This window comes from Anomaloglossus baeobatrachus (assembly GCF_048569485.1).
Source record: "Anomaloglossus baeobatrachus isolate aAnoBae1 chromosome 2 unlocalized genomic scaffold, aAnoBae1.hap1 SUPER_2_unloc_1, whole genome shotgun sequence".
NCBI lineage: Eukaryota > Metazoa > Chordata > Amphibia > Anura > Aromobatidae > Anomaloglossus > Anomaloglossus baeobatrachus.
In genome coordinates, this window is record NW_027441779.1 from 1,882,989 (window position 1) to 1,905,926 (window position 22,938).

The window sequence follows — 22,938 nt, forward strand, 5'->3', positions numbered from 1 at the left end:
CCCCCCCCCCTGTGGCTGCACACACTGCCCCCCCCCTGTGGCTGCACACACGGCCCCCCCTGTGGCTGCACACACGGCCCCCCTGTGGCTGCACACACGGCTCCCCCTGTGGCTGCACACACAGCCCCCCCCCCCCGTGGCTGCACACACGGCCCCCCCCCCTGTGGCTGCACACACGGCCCCCCCCTTGTGGCTGCACACACGGCCCCCCCCCCTGTGGCTGCACACACGGCCCCCCCCCCCTGTGGCTGCACACACGGCCCCCCCCCCCTGTGGCTGCACACACGGCCCCCCCCCCCTGTGGCTGCACACACGCCCCCCCCCCCCCCCCGTGGCTGCACACACGGCCCCCCCCCCCCCCGTGGCTGCACACACGGCCCCCCCCCCCCCCCCTGTGGCTGCACACACGGCTCCCCCTGTGGCTGCACACACGCCCCCCCCCCCTGTGGCTGCACACACTGCCCCCCCCTGTGGCTGCACACACGCCCCCCCCCCCTGTGGCTGCACACACTGCCCCCCCCCTGTGGCTGCACACACGGCCCCCCCCTGTGGCTGCACACACGGCTCCCCCTGTGGCTGCACACACTGCTCCCCCTGTGGCTGCACACACAGCCCCCCCCCCCCCCCCCGTGGCTGCACACACGGCCCCCCCCCTGTGGCTGCACACACGGCCCCCCCCTTGTGGCTGCACACACGGCCCCCCCCCCTGTGGCTGCACACACGGCCCCCCCCCCTGTGGCTGCACACACGGCCCCCCCCCCCGTGGCTGCACACACGGCCCCCCCCCCCCCGTGGCTGCACACACGGCCCCCCCCCCCCCCTGTGGCTGCACACACGGCTCCCCCTGTGGCTGCACACACGCCCCCCCCCCCCCCCTGTGGCTGCACAAATGCTGCTGCTTTTAGTAAAATAAACTCTTTCCTTGCCTTCTCCAGCACTGTCCTGTCTCGTGACTCCCTCCTCGGGGTTGAGCTCCGGCCTCCTGCATTTCCTGGTTCTCGGCCGGTCATGTGATCAGCACAGCAGAGTGATATCATCTATGCGTACATGATCACAGCGGCAGCAGCAGGAGACCGGAGATCAGCGCTGGAGGAGGTGAGTAAAGTGTTTTATTTTACGGGCAGCAGTATGGGGGCGATATTTAACACAGGGGGGGGCATGTGCCATCAAAGGAGGGTGCAGGCAGATATAATATGCGCGCTGCCCCAGCCCATCGCCGTAGTGCAGTTTCAGCACCACAGCTATGGACAGCGGCTGTGCATATTATATGAGCGGGAGCAGGAGATCAAACGCTGCCGCCCGCAGCTGTCACCTGCCCCCAGCACCGCTCCAGAGTTGCCACCACCTCCCCTGGACTCTGTAGTGTGTGTATGTATGTGTATGTATATATATATATATATATATATATTATATATATGTATGTATGTATGTATGTATGTATGTATGTATGTATGTATGTATGTATGTATGTATGTGTGTGTGTGTGTGTGTATGTATGTATGTATGTATGTATGTATGTATGTATGTATGTATGTATGTATGTATGTATGTATATATATATGTATACATATATACATACATATATGCATACATATATACATACACACACACCCCCCCCCGTATATTCGTATTATAAGACGCACCCCCTAATTTCCCCCAAAACAAAAGTGTGTCTTATAAAGCGAATAATACGGTAATTGATTTTATATTTTGATAGAGCTTTTTTGAACTCGGCGATACCAAATGTGTATTTTTTATTTTTGTAACCCTTTAATTTTCAATGGGGTGAATGGAGGGGATTAGAAGTTTTATTTTTTTTTTATTTTTTTAATATAGCAAAACATTTTTTTGAACTTTTTTTTATTATTTTACTAGGTCCCCTAGGGGACTATAATGATCAGCTGTCTGATCGCTCATTCATTTCTCCCGATCAGAGAAGCACCGCTCAGACTGGGAGAAATGATCATTTCTTGTAACAAGCAGCACTCAGCTGCTTCTTACAGGATCTGAGTCATGTGAGCACAGGAGTCATCACATGACCCTGTGCTACCATGACAACAACCGGATCCACATGATCACGCCACGTGGCTTCCGGTATCGGCCTGTGAGTAACGTTATAGCGCACTCGCCATTATAATGGAGTTGTCACATATTGACAGCGCCATTTAACGTGTTAAAAGACACGGGCAGATAGCAATTCAGCTTGTGCCTAGCAGGCACACTTGTCAGCTGATTTATACAGCTGACATGTACGCCGATCTCCCCCGACTGCCGGCAGCAGCGGGGGGGAATTAACACTATGACCGCTATGACGTTATTTTACTGCCCACGGTCGTTAAGGTCCTACACATCATCTGTTGGGTAAGAGAACGATCAGGGGACATTAGTGGCTCCCCTACCAGCGGCTTTCTCCTCTATTGTCGTCGGCTATACGGAGTGGTCTCGTGTATGGGTGGGTGAGGACAGATAGCCGCCGGCCATGCACACATCATCAGACAGCTATCTTATGCGGCTGGCCATCTTAGGAAAGTTATTAATCCTATCAAAAACTTTGACTGTGATAAGCCGGCGAATCAAGAGAAGAGCAATGGACCCATAAGCATCCGGATTTAAAGGGTTGTACCCTACATCGATATTAATGACTTATTCATTATTATTGAACCCCTTTAAATCATTCAGAATGGAAAACTATATTGGCTTGCTACTACATAGATGTGGAAAGTCAAACAATTCTCATGGTTAAAACCCCTTCCCGACATGCTATGTTGTCATATGTCTGACTGCAGTCTGTAATGCGGGCTCAGGAGCTGAGACTGCACCTTTCCTGGTAGATGATAGATCTTAATCATCTGCCTCTAACATCAGTGTCGTCTGCTGCTGTTAACCACTTAAATGCTGCAATCAGTCTCTGAAAGCACTTGACACATGCCATCCCACGCATCTATCCATATTCCTGCAACACAATTGTAGGGTGCTGATGAGCCACCATGCACTCTGGAGACTTTTGCAAGAAAAAGAGGAGGAAAAAATTAAAGCTCAATTCTCATGGTCAAAACCATTTCTCGACATACTATGTCATCATATGTCTGATCCACATCTTTGATGCAGGCTCAGGAGCTGAGCCTGAACATTTCCTGGCACATAATCATCATCATCTGCCTTTAACATCAGTGAGCGCAGCTCAGCTTTGTCAGCTGCTGTTAACCATTTAAATGCTGCAATCAGTTTTTGAAAGTGCTCAAACAGTGGTGACATCCCGTCCCATGCACCTATCCGTATTCCCAACAATACAATTGTAGAGTGCTGATGGGCTGCTGTGCAAGCTGGGGACTTTTGCAAGAAAGGGATGAGAAAAAATGAAAGGTCAATTCCCATGGTCAAAACCACTAACCGACATACTATGTCGTTATATGTCTGATCCCCGTCTTTGATGCGGGATCAGGAGCTGAGCCTGCACCTTTCCTGACAGAGGATAATCATCATATTCCTCTAATATCAGTGAGCGGAGCTCCGCTTCGTCTGCTGCTGTTAAGCCTGCTTTACATGTTCCGATTCTGCATACGATATCATATGTGATCGTAACCGCCCCCATCGTATGTGTGGCACGTTCAATTTTGTTGAATGTGCCGCACAAACGATTAACCCCCATCACACGTACTTACCCGTCCATACGACCTCAATGTGGGCGGCGAACGTCCACTTCCTGAAGTGGGAGGGACGTTCGACATCACATCGACGTCATGTGGCAGCTGGCCAATAGAAGCGGAGGGGGCGGAGCTGAGTTGGACGTAAACATCCCGCCCACCTCCTTCCTTCCGCATTGCCGGCAGGAGCCGCAGGACACAGGTAAGATCTGTTCATCGTTCTCGGGGTGTCACACACTGCGATGTGTGCTACCCCGGATACGATGAACAACCTGACGTTCAATTTATGAGGAATGAACGACGTGCGTGCGATGAACGTTTTACCGTTCAATCGCAATCGCACGTAGCTGTCACACACTGCAATGTACTTACAATGCCGGATGTGCGTCACTTACGACGTGACCCCGCCGACACATTGTAAGATACATTGTAGTGTGTAAAGCGGCCTTTAACCACTTAAATGCTGCAATCAGTCTCTGAAAGCGCTTGAACTGTGGAGACATGCCATCCCACGCACCTATCTGTATTCCCGCAATACAATTGTACGGTGCTGATGGGCTGCCATGTAAGCTGGGGACTTTTGCAAGAAAGGAATGTGAAAAAAATGAAAGGTGCAATAATGGAAAAATGCAATGTCGAGTAGGGTTTAAAGCAACTGTGCAGAGCCTGTGGCCTGTGATGTGCGGCTCACGGACATTTCTCAGAGACGCATGGGACTCTCACATTAAGAAAGGTTTGGGATCACTGATTTAAAGGGATTATCCCAGAAATTGTGTTTGGCTGTTGAGTAGAGCCATAGAGTAAGATAAATAGCAAGAAGCATTAATTTTATTAAAAAATAAAAAAGTACTAAAAATAAAAATCGTAAAAGTTTCTCCACCATTTCTTGCCTAATTTGAGCTATGTCCGTCCCTGATATCTGTGAGGAAGCCTCTTCTCTGCCCATCAGGTTAGGTGTCGGCCATTGCATCTGTTCAGGTGCGCCTCTAATAAGCATAGAAGATGCTACAGAATCAGGGGGGGTTCACCCTGAAGATCCCCCAACATCCTCGACAGGAGACACATGATATGAACATGCTTTTCCACTAACAGCGGTAATAAAAACTTCAAAACAGCAGGTGGCGCTAAGCATCCTGAAAATGATGAGCGAGTCTTCTACTCTGTAATTGGGGCTCGTATTGATGTTCCTGTGACGCGAAAAAAAATGTACAGTAAAAAGCAAAATATGTCCCCGGAGAGCTATTCTGACATTTTAGGTGCAAATGATGTCCGGGACCTGTAGGGGGCGGTCCACTTCTTGGGAGAGGCTCTTCTTAAATGAAACCCTATGCCATGTAAAATAAAGGCGGGCAGGTGCCATTCCAGCGCTGGGCGAGTGACGTCAGTGCTGCTGGTCACCAGCCAGAATTTTTCACTGACGTGGCTGCATGTGGGTTTGTTTTATACGGCACAAGTAGCTGGTAGATCTGATTTGGGTCTGCGAGGACCCAGCACCTCTGCTATTCTGGGCAAACAAGCAGGGGTCATGTGACCAGAGGGTCCAATGGAAGCACTGGCGGCACCGATTCCTCTATTACACCGTGTACAGAATTATTAGGCAAGTTGTATTTTAGAGGATTTTTTTTTTTATTATTGATCAACAACTATGTTCTCAATCAACCCAAAAGACTCAAATATCAAAGCTGAATATTTTTGGAAGTTGGAGTGGGTTTTTTTTTTTTTTTTAGATCTGGCTATCTTAGGAGGATATCTGTTTGTGCAGGTAACTATTACTGTGCAGAATTATTAGGCAACTTAATAAAAACCAAATATATTTCCATCTCACTTGTTTATTTTCACCAGGTAAACCAATATAACTGCACAAAATTTAGAAATAAACATTTCTGACATGCAAAAACAAAACCCCAAAAAATTAGTGACCAATATAGCCACCTTTCTTTATAATGACACTCAACAGCCGACCATCCATAGATTCTGTCAGTTGCTTGATCTGTTTACGATCAACATTGCATGCAGCAGCCACCATAGCCTCCAGACACTGTTCCGAGAGGTGTACTGTTTTCCCTCCCTGTAAATCTCACATTTTATGAGGGACCACAGGTTCTCTATGGGGTTCAGATCAGGTGAGCAAGGGGGCCATGTCATTATTTTTTCATCTTTTAGACCTTTACTGGCCAGCCTCGCTGTGGAGTAGTTGGATGCATGTGATGGAGAATTGTCCTTCATGAAAATCACGTTTTTCTTGAACGATACCGACTTCTTCCTGTACCACGGCTTGAAAAAGTTGTCTTCCAGATACTGGCAGTAGGTCTGGGAGTTGAGCTTCACTCCATCCTCAACCCGAAAAGGTCCCACAAGTTCATCTGTGATGATACCAGCCCATACCAGTACCCCACCTCCACCTTGCTGGCATCTGAGTCGGAGTGGAGCTCTCTGTCCTTTACTGATCCAGCCTCTGGCCCAGCCTCCGGCCCATCAAGAGTCACTCTCATTTCATCAGTCCATAAAACCTTTGAAAAATCAGTCTTAAGATATTTCTTGACCCAGTCTTGACGTTTAATCTTATGTTTCTTGTTCAAAGGTGGTCGTTTTTCAGCCTTCCTTACCTTGGTCATGTCCCTGAGTATGGCACACCTTGTGCTTTGTGATACTCCAGTAACGTTGCAGCTCTGAAATATGGCGAAACTGGTGGCAAATGGCATCTTGGCAGCTTCACGCTTGATTTTCCTCAATTCATGGGCAGTTATTTTGCTCCTTTTTTGCCCAACACGCTTCTTGCGACCCCGTTGGCTATTTGCCATGAAACGCTTGATTGTTTGGTGATCACGCTTCAAAAGTTTGGCAATTTCAAGACTGCTGCATCCCTCTGCAAGACATCTCACAATTTTGGACTTTTCAGAGCCCGTCAAATCTCTCTTCTGACCCATAGCACACCTTATATAGGATGTTGATGTCATTACACCGCACCCCTCCTCATTACAGAGATGCACATCACCTGATTTACTTAATTGGTAGTTGGCTCTCAGCCTATACAGCTTGCAGTGGGACAACATGTATAAAAAGTATCATGTGATCAAAATACTCATTTGCCTAATAATTCTGCACGCAGTGTACATTACGTTAAACGCCATGCAAGCGGCAGAAGCGGGTGAGGAAGGCTCCGTGTCCTACACCCAGAGACCTGACCTGCTCTTCCTGGACTACAAACCCATGATGTACATTTACAATGTTGTGGGATTATAGCCTAGGACCAAGTGACGCAAAATTATGGCAAAAGTTCTCCTACCCCACCTGTCATTTCTTGAGAAAAACAAGGTTTGATGACCCCGCCGGGGACCACAGAAAAGACCAGACTAGTGCGGTGCTGCCCCCTGGGGTGTAGGTGATTGTCAGGTCACTCCTGATGTTCACACATGGAGGAGATCTATCAGCCAACTAGAGCGATGCTGGAAAAAACAGGAAAGGGGGCAGCACCGGACTAATGGGGTCTCTCCTTTTATTCCCCGGCCAGATCATTAAGCCATATTTCTCTGAAACACCGGAGAGAATAATATAGCTGTCGGCAATCGTGCAGCCAGGCTCCGAATCATGCTGCCTTTGGATTCGGCAGAATGAATCGACTGACAGGTCCTTTTAGTCTGGGACATTTAAGGGTTAAAGAGACACGTTTTACTGAAATCATAAATAGGTAAAAATAAAAATCCATAATTTAATTTTTAAAATAAAAACGTTAATTGTCAATGACGAGAGCTTTATACAGTGACATACCTGAACATCTGACTCCGTTTCCCCCACAGGCGACTCTTTTTGGATCTTCCAAGCCTTCTTGTCACTGGCCAGTGGAGTAGGAGCGGCCTCAACCCAATCACCGCCAGAATCCTGCGCGGAAGAAAATAACCAATATACATGTAAACGGACTGAACAATAGAGATGGGATAATTCAATTTAAAACATGGGATAATATTTTAAAACAAAAAACGTGGGTTCCCCCCCAAATTGGATCACCAGCCAGGATAAAGCAGACAGCTGTGGTCTGGTATTCTCAGACTAGGGAGGTCCATTGTTATTGGACACTCCCCAGCCTAAAAACAGCAGGCCACAGCTGCCCCAGAAGTGGCGCATCCATTAGACATGCCAATCCTGGCGCTATGCCCCAAATCATCCCGTTGCCCTGGTGTGGTGGCAAACGGGGTAATATATGGGGTTGATGCCAGATGTGTAATGTCACCTGGCATCAGGCCCTGGGGTTAGTGAAATAAAAACCTCAAAAACGAAGATAAAGGCATCTCCCATAATCACAACTTATCTAATATCGGCAGGATATGCTCACCGATCATAGGAATGGAGATCCCAGGTTCCGTGTGTCAGTGAGCGGGAGAGGACACCTGTGATCTTACCGAACATTGCACTCCGCTATCGCCATCAGCCCCATAGACCGTGAATATAGCGATGGTAACATAAAAGAACTATCGCTCCGGTCACACATGGGACTCACGAGCCTCCACTCTCGTGTCCGCAGGGGTCCCAGGACATTACATTATAAAATGATATTCCTAACCAATGTTGTGTTGCAAACAATTCATAAAGGCCGATCATTCATCTATTATCAGATTTCATATAAACCCTTTCCTGACATCCACCATATAGGTGTGGTGTATGTGCATGGGGCGGGTGTGGAAGCAAAACCTGCTCCATACATGAGGGGTGCTAGCTGTGTAATACAGCCAGCATCTGCCTGCAACAGCAGTGATCAGAGCTAGCCCCGAACACTGGAGTTTAACAACCAAAATACTATTATCAATCAGTGGCCAAAGCATTTACAGGGGTTCATACTACTCGGACAACCTCTTCTCAATCACTACGTTTCCTCCCAGTAAAATAATAACTATACACCTCTCCCGAGTCGGCGCTGTCCCAGCACTGCCGGCGCTGTCTCTCCTGGGGCTCACTTGACATTATGTCACGTGATCCCTCAAGTCAATCAGTTCTAGCTTCACTCTCCCCTACTTCACACAAATCAGGCAGAAGTAAGAGCAGTCGCAACTCTTGCTTCCTCCATACGTCAATTACGTTTAAACAAGGGAAGAGTGAAGAGGCTGCTGATTGTTATGTTACACAATCACTGTGGTCAATGCCACCTGAGCTCTGGGAGAGCCCACACCGCTGGAACAGCACCAACACCAGAGAGGAGTATAAGGGGTACTTTGCACGTTGCGACATCGCGACTGCGATATCGTCGGGATCAAATCGAAAGTGACGCACATCCGGCGCCGGTAACGACGTCGCAACGTGTAAAGCCTAGATGCGCCGATAAAGGATCGCAAAAGCGTCGTAAATCGGTGATCTGTGTAGTGTCGGTAATTGTCATAATGTCACACCAATAGGAGATACGATGTTGTTCCTCGTTCCTGTGGCAGCACACATCGCTGTGTATGAAGCCGCAGGAGCGAGGAACATTGCCTTACCTGCCTCCAACGTCTATGCGGAAGGAGGGAGGTGGGCGGGATGTTTACGTCCCGCTCATCTCCGCCTCTCCGCTTCTATTGGCCGCCTGCCGTGTGATGTTGCTGGGACGCCGCACGACCCGCCTACCTAGGAAGGAGGCAGGTCGCCGGCCAGAGCGACGTCGCAGGGCAGGTAAGTGCGTGTGAAGCTGCCATAGCAATAATGTTCGCTACGGCAGCTATCACAAGATATCGCATCTGCGACGGGGGCGGGTACTATCGCGCTCAGGATCGCTATCATCGGCTAGCGATGTCGCAGCGTGCAAAGTACCCCTAAGTGTCATTATTTTAGTGGGGGGGAAACAGAGAAGGAAAAGTGGTTGCCCAAGTAGTGGACAACCCCAAGTGTCACAATATCACTATAAACTGTAATAATGAAGTATTGTAGCATATAGTGGAGGTGATGAAACAATCTCAGGTTTAAGTGCCCCCAAAGGGACTAAAAATAAGGAAAAACGTACCGTATTTTTCGCTTTATAATACGCACTTTTGTTTCCCCAAATTTTGGGGAAAAGTAGGGGGTGCGTCTTATAATCCGAACATACGGATTATATACTGCAGGGCCCAGGGGAGGTGGGGGCAGCTCTGGAGCGGTGCTGGAGGCTGGTGGAGGCTGCAGGAGGCAGCAGGAGATGTCCTGCTCCCGCTCATATAATATGCAGTGCCGCTGTCTATCACCGTGGTGCTGAAACCAGCCAGCACAAGGGGGCTATATTCAATATAAGGGGGCCATATCCAGATTAAGGGGGCTAATTTTAGGATTGGGGGGGGCTACGAGGGACACATACCCTATATGATTTGTTAGACGGACACTGGCATTATAAAACGGACCCCATTTAACATTAAAAAAAAAAAATCTCTTTTCCTTCACCAAATTTGGGGGTGCGTCTTATAATCAGGTGCGTCTTATAAAGCGAAAAATACGGTAATTAAAAGGGAAAAAAAAATACATATACATTTTATCATCTCCCCCTTTTTTCCCCATTTCAAAAATAAAGACATTCAGGGTAGTGCACACAATCAGTGTTTTTGCTGCGTTGTACAGTACTAGCACAGTGGATGGGATTTATAGACATCTCCTGCCCACTGTGCTCGTCTTAGATGCTCCATAAACTGACCTCTGGCTTTTCGAATGTCAATTTATCCTTGCAGACACTAGAGTGTTCTCAATGGGAGAACACAGCAAAAATCCACTGTGTCATTAAAGGGAACCTGTCAGAGGTCCCCTCTGCTCTCCAACCCAGCAGCACTGATACCTGTATGCCCATATTCCCTCTCTAACCAGCCCTGTATAACGCTATTCGCTAATATGAAGCTTTAAACAAATTACTTATAAACTACGCTGTTCCTATGATAATTTGGGCCTTGACAAGTTGCGGGGGCGTTAGTTCCCCAGACTAGTTGGCCCTCTTTCCATTTCATCCCGTGCCTGTGGGCGTGATAACATAATTTCCACACACCAGCGTCACCCTCAGCTCCTGGAAATCTCACGCATGCACGTGGCTCATTACAGTCATGTCAGTGCACATGAGAAACAGGACGTACGCCTCCTGTATAATGTGCATGACTGGAAGTTCAGAAGATGTGTACATGAGCCGTCTTCTGAACTTATGAAGCCGAGAAGTGGACACCCTGCTTTTGAGGTACAATGACGTGGCCGAAATGAGTTGCGCGCCTGTGCAAGATTTCCATTCGCTTGAGATGACGCTAGATTGTGGAAATCATGTTATCACAGAGGGCAGACTAGCTTGAGGAAACACCGCCCCCCGCGGCTAGCCCGGGGAAAACACCGCCCCCCCCGCCGGCTAGCCCGGGGAAAACACCCCCCCCCCCACGGCTAGCCCGGGGAAAACACCGCCCCCCCCCGCCGGCTAGCCCGGGGAAAACACCGCCCCCCCCGCCGGCTAGCCCGGGGAAAACAACGCCAGTGTGGCTAGCCTGGGGAAACACCGCCCCTGCCACTAGTCACAGTCCTAATTAGCATAGGGAAAGCGAGGTTTATAAGTCTTTTTTTAAACAATAATATTAGTGTATAACATTCTACAGGCCTGGTTAGCAGGGAATTTGGCCATACAGGTATCAATGCTGCTGGGTTGGAGGGGACCTAAAGGGTTCCCTTTAATCCGGATCGTGTGCACGGACAGCGCGTTCTCCCGCACAGACCACTAGTGTCTCCGCAACAGAAACCACGCTGTGTACAGAACGCTGCCACTCCTGATCGTGTGCACACACCCTTATAAAAAAAAAAAAATGGAAAGACAAGCATAGGTAACATCACCCCGTCTACTAAAGTCCAAATGATTCCATTAACCCTTAAAAGCCGTAATGAAGAAAAAAAAAAAAAAAAAAAGACTGCTTATAAGTTACCGCCCCTCCCACCCGAAAGTGCAGCAAAAGTTATGGAGACATCAAACGCTTCCCAAAACATCAGTAAAAACAACACATGGAAAAGCATTGACAAAAAAAAATAAATAAATAATAAATAAATAAATGATAACTCTTGGAAGGAAAAATAAAAAGGCAAAAAATAAAAATTAGCCGCAGAGGGAAGGGGTGAGAGGAATTTCACTGTAGATGTAGAGGAGAGTAAGACCCTCATATATGGCCGAGATATTCCATCCCTATGGAATGGAATAAATTATCAGAACATGAAGCCGATCGAGGATGAGGATGAACGTGAAGGTTAATTGGCGGAGACAAGGTCGTGCGCTCGCAGTGTTACCGGAACGTAGATGTGGCGCACAGGCAGATAAATAATCTATTTAATGGAGGTCTGTGAGCGGCTCTTCCAGGACTGCGCCTTCCTATGTATTCAGGACTCATCTGTCACAATAGGATTAATGGCGCTGGAAGGAGAAGTTACAGCAGGATAATGGCGGCTCTCACAGAAAATAACCGCGCAGTCTACAGCGAGGAACCAACAGGGCCGCTCCCGCTTACCGTGGCGGAACTACCTGACGAGTCTTCATGTTTCTCAGATTGTGTTTTTTTGCTCTTTTTCTTCTTTTCTTTCTTGGACTTTTTCTCCTTTTTCTTTTTCTTCTTCTTTCCTGAATTCTCCTATAACAAGAATTAGTACAAGAATGACGATGGGTTCTGTAGTACATCACGGTGGCGTGCAATGCTAGGACTCCATTCTGACAGGATACAGCCCTAGAAACAAACTAAAAAGTAATCCCGAAATGTCCATACAATTGGTTCGGAGATTGGGCCGCAGTGCGCGGCTGGGCCGGGGTCTCCCATCCACCGATAGCGACAGCCACATAGAAATATATGGAGTTATCACGCTCCGGTCGGGAGACCTGCGGCCCAGCCGTGCGCTGTGGTCCGATCTCACACCGGATTTGTATAATCTGAATGCGCCCATAGATTCAGATCCTCCCACGTAATAATAACAGCAGGACGGCCATTTGTTGGCTTACAAATGATGTCATTTCAGCTATTTGTCATTTTTGTGCTTTCCTTTTTTTCCTTCCCCTTCTTCCAAGATCCAACTTTTTTTTTATTTTTAGTTACCATAGGAGACTTGAACAATCTGAACAATCTTCCATAAAGTCCAGCTAAAAAATAAAAATGCAAAGATGCCATTGACAGATGCCATGAGTAGGTGCTATCGGCGGCCCGGGACTCTGTGAATGCATCGGCAATCACAACCATATAAATGCCAGAGTTACAGGTTAACAGTGGCATCTAAATGGTTGACCGGCAGCAATCAGAGCCAGCTCTAGTCGCTGCTGTTCGAGACAGGAGGTGCCGGCTGTATAACACAATCAGCATCCGCTGTGCAGGCTGTGACCTCAGCTCCATACAACCGCACCTGCCGGAGGACATGCATGTAAGTCTTTCTTCAGAAAGGGGTCAGCTACATCTGCCATGCCTATAGATAAAAGGAATAAGGCCTTAATTCCACTTGCGTTTTGCACAGATGAGTGCAATCAGATAAAACATCGGATTGCACTTGCACCAGTGTAAACTATTGGGTAGTGTCCATCTGTGATTGATTTCTTATTCCATATCGGCATGCGGAATGAATCGCAGCATGCTGCGTTTTGCAGCGAGTCTAGAGTCACGCATTCACATACAAGTCTATGGGAGCGTGTAAAACATTGCACTGCACTCGCATGTCATCCAACCACAGTGTGAAGTACGCAAAGACAGACAGCGGAGGAGATGGGTAGAAAGTGCTCCCTCCCTCATCTCCGCAGCTGTGATCTGATCACAAGATCGGATCACAGTCACATGACCCTCGGCTCAAGCTCGCAGCAGAGGGTCATTAGCATATCACTTCCAATGCTCTCACATATGAAGCTATGGAAATAAAAAACGTCTGTGGAGCCTCTGTTAGGAGTTTCAACACAGAAAACAGCCAGATATCCCTCCGGGAAGGACCTAGCCAACAAGACCTAGCCAAGTAGACCAACAAGACAAAACAATCACTGATCTCGGGGAGACCAGCCATAGAAAACACTTCCGGCAGCCAACGAGTTGGATATTGACTAAAAGGACCACTTAATATGGTGGTTATGGTGGTCTCCTAAAAAGAGCCACTCCTTGGCTAAGTCCTTCCCGGAGGGATATCTGGCTAGTTTCTGTGTTGAGACTCCTAACAGAGGCTCAACAGACGTTTTTGATTTGCATATTTCCCAGGGGGCAATGCACCTAGGATTTCACTGTTCTGAGCGCCCTCGTTGGCTGCCGGCAGTGTTTTCTCTGGCTGGTCTTCCCAATATGAAGCTATGCGCAAGTGGAACCGAGGCCTACGGTCCAATACAGGGACAGCGGTGCACCGTTCTCAAGCCATGATCTCAGGATCACTGGGGTTTGAACTGTTGGGACAATAATGTATCCTACTCCATGAAGAGTTTACAGTTTTGGATATAACCCTATAAGTGATCATTGCCAGTTTGGGTTCTGAAGCCCTCACTGATCAGCAGATATAAGCAGAGGAGGTTGCAGCCTGTTATACATTTGCCTTAGGCCCCTTCACACATCCGTGATAAAAAAAAAAAACACGTTTTTCACGGTCCGTGTTGAGGGTGCATATGGCCATCCGTGTGCCGTGATTTTTAGCACACGTGTGTTCTCCATGTGCTAAACTCCCCTGTCCTCGGCACTGTTGTCTCCAGCAATGCTGCTTCTTGGCCCATGGTGCAGTGAATATTCATGAGCATAATGAGCGGGCCCGGAAGCAAGTGACAGCAGCGCCGGAGACAGGGGAGTATAGAAAGTCATTTTATTTCAAAGACACGTGTATTCTCCGATACGTGTCACAGTGATTTCACACCACTGTGCAGTCCGTGTGACATCCGTGATGCCCGAGAAACACAGACTTGTCTCCGTGCAGAACACACAGACATGCGTGTGTGGAACTGTGCGCAGACACATTGATTTTAAAGGGTCTCTGTTTGTCCGTGTCTCTGGTTCGTAAGAAAACTGACGTCATACTTACCGGAATCACTGACGTGTGAAGGGGCCTTATATAGGACATCACAGAGATCTAATCCAAGTCAATCCAGTGCTTACCCCCTCACTACAGCTTAGGTAAACTCTGCTTATCAGGACAACGTACCTTTTTTTATATGATTAAATATTATTTCATGGCGATTTTTAAAGGGGATTTTACATTGATGGCCTATGTCATCAATATCTGACTTGTGGGGGTGCGACACTCAGCAACCCCGCTGATCAGCAGTTCCCAGTGGAGGCTGGAAGTGCTAAGTTACGGATCTGCACATAGTAGCCGCGGCTGGGTATTATATATTTATATCAATAGGGGGCAGATGTGCAGTACCCGGCCATGAATAATATGAAGCCAGAAATAGGGAAATCCCACTGAACGAATTCTTTATGCCCCAAATCTCACTCCAGTCCACAACTGGAGTAAGATGTGCAGCGCAGCACAGGGAGGTGCAGCATACTCCTGATTCACTAGGAGGCGGGTACATCCTAATAGATTGGGAGCCTCTGACCTCAGCAGCCTCCTCAGCAATGCCGCTCCTAATGAATGGGAGCCTTAGTATTCTGGGGCTGTGCAGAGGATACAAAAGTGGATCCGTTAACAGATAAACATCCATAAGGGGTCGTCCATTGCTTTTACATTGATGGCGTATTCTTAGGGGTGCTTTGCACGCTGCGACATCGTTAGCCGATGCATGCGATGCCAAGCGCGATAGTCCCCGCCCCCGTTGCACATGCGATATCTTGTGATAGCTGCCGTAGCGAACATTATCGCTAAGGCAGCTTCACACGCACTTATCTGCCCTGCGACGTCGCTGTGACTGACAAACAATCCCTCCTTCCTAAGGGGGCGGGTCGTGCGGCGTCACAGCGACAACACACGGCAGGCGGCCAATAGAAGCGGAGGGGCGGAGATGAGCGGGACGTAAACATCCCGCCCACCTCCTTCCTTCCCCATAGCCGGTGGAGGCAGGTAAGGAGATGTTCCTCGCTTCATACACAGTGATGTGTGCTGCCGCAGGAATGACGAACTACATCGTACCTGTCGCTAAAGCGAAATTATGGAAATGACCGACACTACACCGATCACCGACGCTTTTGCAATCGTTTATTGGTGCATCTAGGCTTTACACGTTGTGACGTCGTTACCGGCGCCGGATGTGCGTCACTTTCGATTTGACCCCGACGACATCGCAGTAGCGATGTCGCAACGTGCAAAGTACCCCTTAGGATAAGCCACTAATGTTTTATCGGTTGGGGTCTGACGCCCTGCACATCAGCTGTTCCCGGTGTCGGCAGCGGCTGGTGCTGATCAGTTGAGGCGCTGCATAGCTATGACTAAGCTATAGCGGCCGTGTACCACATACCCACCCCTATTCAAGTCATTAGGGGTGGATGTGCAGTACCTGGCCGCAACCACCATTCAGTCAATGGAGCTGTGCAGTGCCTCAACTGATCAGTTCCAGCCGACATCTGGAATATCTGATCGGCGGGGGTGCGGGGAGTAACACCTCCATCGATCAGACATTGATGACCTAGCCTAAGGATATTAAAGCAGTGCACAACCTTTTTAAGGTTTAAAAAAATAAATAAATAAATCATTTTTGGGTCATTCAAAGCTGGGATCTTGTACCAGAAGGTTTTATTTCCATCTTTATCATCTGAAAGCAGAAATATAAACTGTTGGTGTGAACAGAGCCCGATGGTCCCCTGCGCAGCGCCGGTGTCACCTGTTCTATCTGCTCCAGGCGCTCGGTCACATCGCTCAGCATCCAGGTGTCCTCCCCCCGCAGGCGCCGCTGCTCCTTCTTTCTCTCTTTCTTTTCATAGTCTTCTTTAGCCTTTATTAAGAACAAAAGGAAAATATTTCTTTTTAGACATCAACACTCGGCAAATACCGAAAAGCTCAGCTCTGAAAAAAAGGCTCCAGAAGTTACTGTACGAAGGAAAACCTGGAAGACCCAGAGGAAAGGAATAAGAACGTGGACATTGCCTCCACTCTCTGGAATGAAACACGGCCGACGCGTCACATATGGAGCCTTCGGAGCCCCAGCGGGGGCAGGTGCGTCCTCCTTAACAAATCGGAGACACAAAGCCTGTGTGTTTCCATCTCTGAGGCAAAATGTATATTTGAGTTGGACGGTGTTGCCACAAAAAACATAACTTTATTTCCAAACATTAGGGGAGATTTTTAATTTTAACCCCCTAACTTTTTTATATTTCCGTCCCCTCAGACGTATGAGGGATTGTTGGCCACCATTCATTCTACCACACAGCGTACTAAAAAAGTGTGAAAAAAAAATAAACTAGGCAGTGAATAGGTTAAAAATATATATATATTTTTTATTGTAAAAATGTATTCAGATTTTAGTGGCTATAAACTATTCAGGACTATAAGAAAACCGGCACAGGGTGATCCCCGCTCCTCGCAACCGGCACAGGGTGATCCCCGCTCCTCGCAACCGGCACAGGGTGATCCCCGCTCCTCGCAACCGGCACAGGGAGGGCCCCGCTCCTCGCAACCGGCACAGGGTGATCCACGCTCTGCGCAACCGGCACAGGGAGGGCCACGCTCCTCGCAACCGGCACAGGGAGGGCCACGCTCCGCGCAACCGGCACAGGGAGGGCCACGCTCCGCGCAACCGGCACAGGGAGGGCCACGCTCCGCGCAACCGGCACAGGGAGGGCCACGCTCCGCGCAACCGGCACAGGGAGGGCCACGCTCCGCGCAACCGGCACAGGGAGGGCCACGCTCCGCGCAACCGGCACAGGGTGATCCACGCTCCGCGCAACCGGCACAGGGAGGGCCACGCTCCGCGCAACCGGCACAGGGAGGGCCACGCTCCGCGCAACCGGCACACGGAGGGCCACGCTCCGCGCAACCGGCACACGGAGGGCCCCGCTCCGCGCAACCGGCACACGGAGGGCCACGCTCCGCGCAACCGGCACACGGAGGGCCACGCGCCGCGCAACCGGCACAGGGAGGGCCACGCTCCGCACAACCGCCGTTTTCTACCTACAGTGATGGGTCATGTGACCACTGTAGCAGCCAAACACTCCTGTGTCGGGACGTCATCGCTGTAAAGAAGACACAGGTGACCGGGCAGAATTATGCCGCAGTCATGTGACATGGCACAGGTTAAGAGGCACATACACAATATAAAGCGTAATGTCAGTACGCTGTGACTGTAGCTGGGCAGGGACAGGGCACACAGTGATTACTGACATCACTCCAGGTCACTGCGCCATTACCTGTGACAGCAGCTCCTCCCGGGCTCGTCTCTTACTCTCCTTTTTCTGCTCTATACTTTTCACGCTTTCAAAACTGCTCCCGTAGGCCGCCATTATTCTGCAGCCGTAAAACTAAAAAGCAGATCGTTTCCCTGCCGGCAATCCAGGTGACACGCAGAACTGTGCGTTCCAAACAGCATAGACGCTAGACTGTATGGGCTCCTGGTAGGTATGACGTCACTTCCGTCACTTGTTGTGGGCGTGTTCTGGTTTGCTCCGGAGCGCAGCATTCTCTCCGCGCCAGTGAGAAGCTGCAGAGGACGCGGCTGCTGGCGTCAGGGGGTGCAGAGTTGTGGCGAGCTGAGGAGGGGAGCGCAGCGGTCCGTGCCCACGATCAGGATTCGGGCTCCTGTGGATTTTCTTTCTGCAGAGATCACTCGCGGCTCCGCAGCATACACTGACAGCTGCAGAGAATGCCAGCATAGTATGGGATTTCTATAAGGCTATGTGTACACGTTGCTTTTTTTATGTGCTTCTTTTATTGCATGTTTTAGGCCCTGTGCGCACTTACCGGATTTTCCGCGGATTTGCTGCATGTTTCGCTGCAGAAAATGTTCATAACATCTCTGCGGGATTCCCGCAGCAAAAACAAGTGCATGTCACTTCTTTTCTGCACGTCGCTGCGGCATTTCACTCCATTGACTCCAATGTAATTGTGAAATCCCGCAGGGAATAACGCAGGCAGCAAAATCTGTGCGGTTCACTGCGTTTTCCTGCGTTATTCCCTGCGGTATTTCGCGGTTTACCTCCGATAATGTACATTGCTTGCCTGCGGTTTTGCAGGGAAGTGATGTCATTACAGGAAGAGGAAGTGGAGCAGAGAGTAAACACACACACATCACACACACACACACACACACACACACACAGACATCACAGACATATAGAACACACATAGAAATCAAACGGAAATATAGAAAAAAAAACACGTGGGCTCCGCTGCATATTTACCGTCCAGCCGAGGTAAGCACACAGCGGCGGCCCGGTATTCTCAGGCTGGGGAGGGCGATTGGCAAGGTTAATGTCCCCCGCCTCACTCCCCCTCCCGCAGCCGAGAATATCAGCCGCAGCTGCCCCGGGACTGTCACATGCATTATGCGACAGTACCGGCGTGTCCCCGGCTCTTCCTGCTGCCGTGTAGCAGTGGCAGTCAGGGTAATACAAGGAGTTAATGGTGGCGGATCACCGCCATTAACTCCAGGCTCGATCATGGCAGCGTCTATGTGACAGCTGACATGATCAACCCGTAAGTAAAGTGAATAAAACACACCGAAAAATCCTTTATTTTAAATAAAACACAAACAAGCCTCGTTCACCCTTTTATTAACCCCTCCCAAAACAAAGCTCCGGCGTAATCCACAGCTCCGGCGTCCTGCGAGGCTTGCATCCAGCCGCGACTGACATAGTGCTGAATGCAGCCTCGCAGCGAGACAGCAGAAGTAACTCCAGGGCATTTCCCACGGCCGGTAATGTGAACTCACTGCCGACCGTGAGAAATGCAGCGTGTGCTCACAGGGTCTCTATCTATCCCTCTATCTATCATCCTTCTATCTATCCCTCTGTCTGTCTATCTATCCCTCTATCCATCCCTCTGTCTGTCTATCTATTCTTCTATCTATTCTTCTGTCTATTTCTCTATATCAGAATGAAATGACTTTTTTTTTTCTTTTTTCAATGTGCTTTATTACATTGAATGCAATAAAGCACATACCAACCCGCACGCGGTAAAACCGCAGCAAACCGCATGCGGTTTTCGGGTGCGGTTTGCTGCGTTTTTTTACCGCGGGTGCGGTAATCTTTGAATACCTGCGGAATTTTCTTGAGAAAATTCCATTCTCCAGTGCGCACAGGGCCTTAGCAGGAAAAATTCTCATTTTTTTTAATTGTGTTTGCGCGTTTTTCCTGCTTTTTGGGTGGGTTGTTTTTTTTTGTCATGATGATTGCAGGGGGTTCAGGTGCTGTACCCTCGCAATTGACACGCCCAGGGCCTTAGGTGATACTTGGAACCAGGCCGGACTAGTCCGGGGATGTCAGTGGTGGCGGTACCCAGCTCTGTGACCCTGGCGGTGAAGATGGAAGTTGTATTTTTAGAGATTTTAAGGCCCTGTGCGCACTTGCCGTTTTTTGCCGCGGATTTCCTGCGGTTTTGCTGCATGATTCGCTGCAGAAAATGTTCATAACATCTCTGCAGTGATTCACCAGCAAAACCTATGGAGAAAAAAAATCCTGTGCGCACTATGTGGATTTTGACAGCTGCATGTTTTCCTGCGGGATTCCCGCAGCAAAAACAATTGCATGTCACTTCTTTCCGCACGTCGCTGCGGGATTTCACTCCATTGACTGCCATGTAATCGTGATATCTCGCAGGGAATAACGCAGGCAGCAAATTCTGTGCGGTTCATTACGTTTTCCTGTATTATTCCCTCCGGTATTTCGTGGTTTGCGGGGAAGTGATGTCATTATGACAGGAAGAGGAAGCGGAGCAGAGAGTAAAAACACACACATCACAGACATAGAATACACACACATCACACTCACACACAGACATAGAATACACATAGAAAGCAAACGGAAATATAGGAAAAAAAAACACGTGGGCTCCGCTGTATTTTTACCGGCCAGCCGAGGTAAACGCACAGCGGCGGCCCGGTATTCTCAGGCTGGGGAGGGCGAGGGGCAGGGTTAATGCCCTCCCCCCCCTCCCGCAGCCGAGAATATCAGCCCGCAGCTGCCCCGGGACTGTCGCATCCATTATGCGGCAGTACCGGAGTGTGCCCAGCTCTTCCTGTTGCCGTGATGCGGTCGCAGACAGGGTAATAAGGAGTTAATGGCGGCGGATCGCCGCCACTAAGTCCAGGCTTGATCATGGCAGCGTCTATGAGACAGCTGACATGATCAACCCGTAACTAAAGTGAAAAAACACATACACCGAAAAATCCTTTATTTTAAATAAAACACAAATAAGCCTCCTCGTTCACCCTTTTATTAACCCCCCCGAAACACACAGCTCCGGCGTAATCCACGTCCTGCAATGCTGGCATCCAGCCGCGACTGACAGTGATACACTGCTGAATGCAGCGTCGCAGCAAGCCTGCAGAGGTAACCACAGGGCATTTCCCACGGCCGGTAATGTGAACTCACTACCGCACGGGAGAAATGCAGCGATCTGTCCTCTATCTGTCTATTTGTCTATTTATCAATCTGTCTACTATCTCAGAAGGAAATTTTTTTTTTTCTTTTTTTTTTTCTTCAATGTGCTTTATTGCATTGAATGCAATAAAACACGTACCAACCCGCACGCCGCAATACCGCAAACAATACTGCGGGCAAACTGCATGCGGTTTTCGGGTGCGGTTTGCCGCGTTTTTTTTTACCGAGGGTGCGGTAATCTTTCAGATCCTGCGGAATTTTCTTAAGAAAATTCCGTTTTCCAGTGCGCGCACAGGGCCTTAAAGTTCATGACGCCACCTGTGGTTTTGCGGCTATGTGAGCCGCCACGGCGCGTTCCCCGGGGTAGGTGAAGATGGCGCATCTGAGATAATCTTGCTACCCACAGATGGAGCGGGACCCCAGGGCGACCGCTGGAAATATGAAAAGTCTTTGATGATAGGGAGAGACGCGGGAGGAATGGAGACGACACCAGGGCTTTGCAATAATTCTTTTGATCACTGTATCGGTTCTCAATTAACAGCCAGATTAGTCCACCACGGTATGTTGGGAACCCCAGTGATGGGCATCCGCCGATCCCGAGTAAGTCCGAGGACAGTACCGATTCTCCTTTGTTTGCCTTTGCTGGTCGTCTCGTCTGCGCTGACTCTCCCGCTGGTCCTGCGCCTCCACACACAGTGCCCTGAGCCAGGGGTCACAGACCCTCAAAGGGACTTCTGCCTACCTGGCTCCCTGATCCTCTGTGACCGCCTTCCAGCAGATTCGTGTGCTGCTTGTGGCTCAAAGGTGCATACAGCCACCCTGGCCTACGGTGTTTCTACAAAGTCCTAAAATCTCTTCCTAACCTAGGACCGGGACCCTGTTTGCGACCAAATCCCTCCACCGGGAGATGTTGCTTGTGGAACAAGACTTTAGGGGAGTCTGACACCCCTCTCCTAATTCTCTAGGATTCTCTCTTCAACGTCACCAGGGTTGAGGAAGACCCCCAGGGTCCGGACCCCTAGTCAGTCTCCTCCCCACTCCTGACTGACTCTGTCAACTTTTAAACTTAGCTCCGCCCATTTTACCTCAGACAGCTCACCCACTAAGCTCCACCCCCTGGCTGGTTCAAGAGACAGTGCATGGGGCTTAAGTGCCATAACCAAACTACTGGTCGCTAAGCATTAATGGGACCTGCCCGTGCCCTGATCTGATATGTGAGCTAACAATTGTGTGTCTGCAGGTTTTTAGTGCGTGAACCAGTAGTTGACCCACTTCTTACCCAAGATGGGCACCACAGCTCTGGCTGAGGTGCAGTACCTCTGTGGTGACTGTAGCCTCAGGGGTGCCACACAATCACCACCGGGTCTCTGGCTAATGTCACAACCGGGATCCGGCTGACGCTGCCTGGAGCATTTTTGCTCCCAGCAGTAAAACTCCCTAAATGCTGCGATCAGTGTGATTGCAGCATTCGCTTACCTCTCCCTGACGATTGGGTCCCTGTAATCCCGGGTCATCACCATGACGACCCCGGGTTACCGAGATACGAGAGCCTCATACACCATGCTGTATACACGCAGTGTGAGGCAAAGTGCTGTGGTATAATCCATTGTAGTGATGAAGCATTGCAGAGGATTACAGAAATGCAGAAACAATTGTCTTGATGTTTCTTTTTTCAGCAACAAAATCTACAAGGAAAAAAGAAGCAGCGTGTGCACAGCAAGTCAGGATTGTCATAGACTTTGCTGGGATGCTTTTTCGTTGCTTTTATTGATAAAAAAAGAAAGGAAAAATGCACTGTGTGCACATAGGCTCACTCCATCCACTGCGCTTGTACTGTAGGACCTGTCTCTTCACCAGTGAACTGGCTAGAAAGTATGCGCTATAGAGAGGAC

The 22,938-nt window shown here is 49.3% G+C and overlaps 1 protein-coding gene across 1 annotated transcript in view; it reads right to left on the minus strand.

The window, feature by feature from the left end:
- The window catches only part of CWF19L2 (CWF19 like cell cycle control factor 2), a 195,843-nt gene extending 177,767 nt beyond the window's left edge, over positions 1-18,076 (minus strand). The window contains exons 1-4 of the mRNA XM_075331313.1: positions 17,858-18,076; positions 16,336-16,446; positions 12,089-12,208; positions 7,413-7,523 (exon numbers count right to left, since the gene is read on the minus strand). Coding sequence (XP_075187428.1) covers positions 7,413-7,523; positions 12,089-12,208; positions 16,336-16,446; positions 17,858-17,950 — 435 coding nt within the window. The 5' untranslated portion in view covers positions 17,951-18,076. The remainder of the gene's footprint in view (positions 1-7,412; positions 7,524-12,088; positions 12,209-16,335; positions 16,447-17,857) is intronic.
- Between the last annotated feature and the right edge of the window lie 4,862 nt (positions 18,077-22,938).